This window comes from Lotus japonicus, chromosome 6 (assembly GCF_012489685.1).
Source record: "Lotus japonicus ecotype B-129 chromosome 6, LjGifu_v1.2".
Taxonomy (NCBI): domain Eukaryota; kingdom Viridiplantae; phylum Streptophyta; class Magnoliopsida; order Fabales; family Fabaceae; genus Lotus; species Lotus japonicus.
The window spans coordinates 55,580,480-55,586,064 of record NC_080046.1 but is presented as its reverse complement, the minus strand read 5'-3'; the positions used below and the strand labels follow the sequence as shown (position 1 = coordinate 55,586,064).

Genomic DNA, 5,585 nt, shown 5'->3' with positions numbered 1-5,585 from the left:
TTACAGTTGCAGTGAGAGATTTCCTTGGAGCATTTTCCTCGTGAACGAAACATGGCGACAATTTTCTTGCTAAGTTGGGGACTTCTTCAACAGTTGATCTCTTGCTTCATCCCTCTTCTCCTAGAGGCTTGTAATTTGTTCAGGGATGTCGATGTTCCAGCCTTGAGACTGTAGTTTTTTTTTTCTTTACTTCTATACCAAGTTTCATTAAATTTCAGTTGAACAATTGAAAGTATTTGGATTCGTAATTTTCTTGTTTAGAATAACTGGAAATAAAAAATTTCCTTCGAATTTATAGAACAAAGAGCAACTTTTCCGGTAAAAGAGACAGCTCATATTGCTTTGATTCCTGAAAATTGTTAGCCCCAAAAGTGGCAATATTCGCTAATACATTCTTTTGTTCAAACTCACCTTCTCCTCCATACCTATAAATGATATGTTGCCTTGGGGACAGAAAGATGAATTTATAAAGAAATAGTACATTCCAAGATAAATTTATATATAGAATACTTGTAAGGAGTAAAACAATACAAATTACCACATGACCCCAATTATATATTAACTTGCTGGAAGATTATCTCTTCATGTCAGTGCTAGTTTTAATGCCTAAAGACAAATCTAAGATCATGTAAAAGAAATTTTCTGAATCAGCTGAATACTGGCATAACTTAAAGTACATCTTATTAAGGTTCGTGCATTTAAATTAGTGACCTCTTTCTTGATAACAAAGAGGATCTTACTTCTTAACAATACTGTGCATGCCGCCATATGAGAATAAATCAAAAAGTCTCAGGTTGTCAAAGTATGGGACAATTCACTACCCCCACCACCCCAAAGAAAGGATAGAAATTAACAATACATCTGTATATCTCAAGCCACTGAATGCCCAACTACAAGATATCTAATTTTAACAGCTAGTCGTTGTCCAAAAAAACAGCTAGTAAAAAAATTCAAAAAAAAAAACCGTAAATGTAATCAAGGAAGGATTCTGCGTCGCCTGCGTGGACTCTCTCGTGTGGCATACATTTTCTCCATCTCATTGAGTGGTCGGGTTGATCCATCTGGCATGCTAGCAAATTTCCAACCCCCACCACCTCCACGCTTCCCTTTGGGTCCCATTTTCTCTACTGTAAAAGTCCATCCAGCTGAGGGGCGTCGTCGACTATTTTTGTGGACTTTCACCTCTCCAGCCATCTGCACACAACCAAATTGACATTATTCAATGAATTCCATACACAAAAATCTAACCAACAGCATGTCAGGAGCTTTACACACATTGTAATTGTTAGAATATGTACTAATACAGCAAACAACAAATAATCTGAAAGAACAAAGCAAGCCACAGCGACAATTTTGAACATTTATAATATGAAAAAAACAACAACTAAATACCAACCAAGTTTTATCTCATTAAGGAAGTGAGTTATATAGATCAATTGGACTCTATGCAAAACCAAAATATCTGAATTAATATTCAGAGCAGTCTACTTTTAATGGTTTCTCTTAATATTCTCTTAAGTACACTCTTAATCAACCACTTTTAGTCAGACTGCCTTCCATTAGATTTACAATCTTATCTTTTCTTACATGTCCACTCATGCACCTCTCAGTATTCTAATCTCTGATATACTTTTTTTTTGCTCTAGCTATCTTTGGAGTCCAACACTCATTACAATATAACATTATTGGTAATTGTTCAATAAAACTTTCCTTCTTTCAACGGGCACTTTGCAATCACAAATTACACTAAGGCATTCGTCCATTCTATCAACCACCTTCAGTTCATGTGACATCCCCATCAATGATCAATCTCCCCATAACTTGGTGGATCTACAATATACTTAAACCATGGTATGATGTGATCCTGAAATTTTCAGGTTCAAAACATTACTAACTTGCATTCCATATATTCCTTCTTACTCCTTCTTAAACATAACTGAAAACTTCACAATTCCAAAGCTTCCCTTCACAACTCAAGTTTACAATTTACTCATTCTCAACTAGTCAAACAGGACTATATCATATGTGAAAACCATTAATTAAGGAACCAACTATTTTTGGATATCCCTAGTATGCACATCAAATACCATAGTACTCATAAGTCATAAGTTCAGACACAGTATTCACTCATCAGCTATCATATATACCCTAGTAGTTCAAATCTCTGCAATACAAACTTGTTTCTTTTTTAGAGCCTTTCACATGATTTTTCATGGCAGCCCATAATACGCAGTTTGAAATCAAGGTTCAATGTGCACTTTCATCACCCTGCAATAGGTATATAACCTCCATAGTTGACGACCACCTTGCATAAAGCCTAAATTTTTATATAATAAGCAGGCCTCTTGTCTTAATAAACTCTTTCACTAAGTCAAACGAAGCCTATATAAGCCTTTGAATCCACCTTAACTCTTATATAATTATCCAACTTGGTTCTTCTAATGTCAGGCACATTAAAATTGCGATTTCATTCAAACTACTTTAAAGCATTTCACTCAGAGCTTGACTCCATTCCAGGCCTCTTTTAGAGTCATTTTTACCACCAAATGGACTTTGATTCAACACATGCACCATCCGGATGACTACTTGAAGCCAGAAACTTCTAGGAACTTTCTTTGTGGACAGCATACTACAGCCTTCTGCACATAATAGTTCTATTCTTGTCTTCAACATCTCCATTATGATGTGGAGGTATTTAATTGTCAATTGTCTTTATATACCAGGATATCACAAAAACTGGTGAACTAAGTATGCAAACTCTTCCTGAATTAGTACATAAGCATCTAACAAATGAAGTGGTTTACTTCATAAATGTGAAGCTAAAATCCATGTTTTTCACTTTTCTATCAAACAGAGAAAGCTTCTCACTTTTCTATCAAATATTAAATCCATGTTTTTCACTAAAACCATCAGTGAAAGTAATCAAACACCTCGTTTTGCTGTTAGAGATGGGTTAGACAGGACTACAAATAAAATATCAGTACAAACTTAGGAATTTATGAAGCTTTCCAGGTGCTATTATTTAGAAATGTGTCCCTTTGTCACTTTCCTATCAAACAGTTTTTACATAAGTTTCGAGGGAGATTTAAATACTGGTAAATCAACCATTCGCAATTTTCTTCCTCCAAAGAGATTTGAAACCCTTGTGATCTGCAAGGCTAAAGTAACACAGTATCTTCTGAACTTGTGTTATCACAGGTAAATGCAATAGGCTGATATGTAGCCTGTACTATCAAAATTTATTTGAAGAACGTTTCGTATCCATTATTAAACCCATCTCAAAATGTCATGCCAAGCTATCCCCATTTCACTTTAGCTTTAGAACGTGGACATCAAATACTTATCTTATTCCATAATAGCACAATAAGGCCAGCATATAGGACTTCAGATATCAATATAAAAACTGCATGCTCTTAATTCTTTCATCCACTTTAATGGCAAAACATAGAAATAGAACAACGGCCAAGGGAACTTACTTTCATTTTGTTGAAGTTCATCTTCTCAACAAATTCTCGATAAAGCATATCATCCTCCTTCTTGGAGATTTCATAATGAACTTCATCCAAATCTTTGGTAATGCCATCCCACCCCTCAGGCATCACCTTAAAGTCAGGTTTATAAGGAAGAGATGCAACATGGAACTCCCTATCATGGGAAATAAAGAATCTACAAGGGAAAACAAAATCATCTCAGTACATAACAAATCAATTACAGCAGTCACCCCAACACATGCTGCAAATGGAAAACAACATTATCAATTAAGATTAGTGCCTCCCTCTTAAAAAGAAATGGAGCTTCAGCATTTTCTTTTGTGTACATTGCTGATACTCACTATAAGGTTTGAATTTATGATCTCATGTATACTACTTTAAGCCCCCACTATTAAGCCCAATCCTTGTTATTAGAATATGATATAAAATCATTCATGTGGCCCTTACCCAATAGCTTAAGCTTTTAGGATAATTGGTTGCTTGACATGGTATCAGAGCCTTAATGACCAAGTGGTCTAGAGTTCGATCCCGACCACCCCTAATTCTTCTAATAAAAAGTTGAATTTTAGCACATGGTAGGTGGGTCTGTGCATTGTCCACGCTTCAAGCCCAAATGGCTCTTGCGTGAGGGGGCGTGTTAGAATATAATATAAAACCATTCATGTGACCCTTACCAAAATCGCTTAAGCTTCTGGGATAATTGGTTGCTTGACAATCCTAATGTGTTACAACTTACAACTTACAAGTATAATCAAACACCCACATTGAAGTAAAATTCACATAAGATCATAGTCCACTTCAACTATAAACAACCATTGTTAGGTAGGTAAAGCATGTAATCATGACATGAATGACCAAATTATGAAAAACTCAGAAAAACATAGACTCACTCAGGGAAAGTGTCGAGCAAGAGCTCAACGGAATCATCGAGCTTCCGACCGAGCTTCTTCTCTTCCTCTTCCTCAAGCTCCTTAAGCCAAAGAATGGCATGAACCCTCTGCCTCATGATCCTATAATCCTTAGCGAGCCTCTCCACATTGTAAACCTCAGGGTCCTTCTTATGCAACCGATACATCTCCGCTTTCTCACTATCCTTCAGATACGAGCCTCTCGCACCTGGCTCCTGAACCTGCTTCAGCAACACGCACGTCTCCGCCATTCTCCCCTTCCAGCCGTCGACGAACGCCTTGCTCTTCTTGTTCTCCGCTTCCAGCTCGACCACCTTGTCCTCCATCTCCTGCAGATCGGAGAGTGCCATCCGCGATTTCTCGCCGTTGAAGTGGTCGTTGGTCAGGCCGGTGGACCATGACGAAGGCGTGTCGCCCCAATCTCCGGTTGAGAAGAGCCGCGACGGGAGGAAGTGACGGTGGTTTTCGGTGGCGAGGGTTCTTGTGGCGGTTAAGAAACGGTGGATGTTTTGCATAGTGAGAGGAGTGGAGTGACGGCGACGGAGGAAGAGGGAGAGGGAGAAGAGAGAAAGGGGAAGAGAATGGGTTTGGAATGGAATGGTGTGAAATGACTGTTTGGGACAGCAATATCATGGAAATTACAATTCCAGAATAGGGCTACTCCTACTCCTACTCCTGCTTATTGTTTGGTTCCAGGATCCCTATAATATTTATGGTAAGGTGACTTTCATGAGTTTCATCACTCAATAGGTAATTACGTAGTGGTTAGTTCACTTCATCTCTAAACCATGAGGTCGGAAGGTCGATCATCACTATGAGAATAAAACACATATTGTGGTCAGTTATTTACTACTTAACACTCTTGATGAGGTGATTAGTCATTATTGTCAGTGGTGATACCTTGAACTAAAAAAATTTATAAAAATAGGTAATATAGTCTCAAAGTATACAATGATGTTCAACTTTGTCCTTCAAAAATTGAAATTAATCATGTTTTTATCTATCAAATGACTAAATTGGTAATAATTTACAATTTTTCAAGACCTAAAATGATTGATTTTAATGTTTTAGGGGTTATTTGAATTTTTCAATGACTAAAATGACCAACTTCATATCATTTAAGGATTAAAGTGACTATTCAAATATTTAAAGAATTACATTATATTTTTACTATGAGTTTGAAATA

At 36.9% G+C, this 5,585-nt stretch overlaps 1 protein-coding gene across 1 annotated transcript; it reads right to left on the bottom strand.

Moving 5' to 3' along the window:
* Window positions 1-656: 656 nt before the first annotated feature.
* LOC130724686 (protein GAMETE CELL DEFECTIVE 1, mitochondrial) lies at window positions 657-5,068 on the bottom strand. The gene is made up of 3 exons (XM_057575966.1): window positions 4,382-5,068; window positions 3,477-3,666; window positions 657-1,194 (listed from the first exon to the last, which is right to left on the bottom strand). The coding sequence occupies exons 1-3, from the start codon at window positions 4,912-4,914 to the stop codon at window positions 976-978; spliced, it is 942 nt and encodes a 313-aa protein (XP_057431949.1). The 5' UTR covers window positions 4,915-5,068; the 3' UTR covers window positions 657-975.
* Window positions 5,069-5,585: the final 517 nt, after the last annotated feature.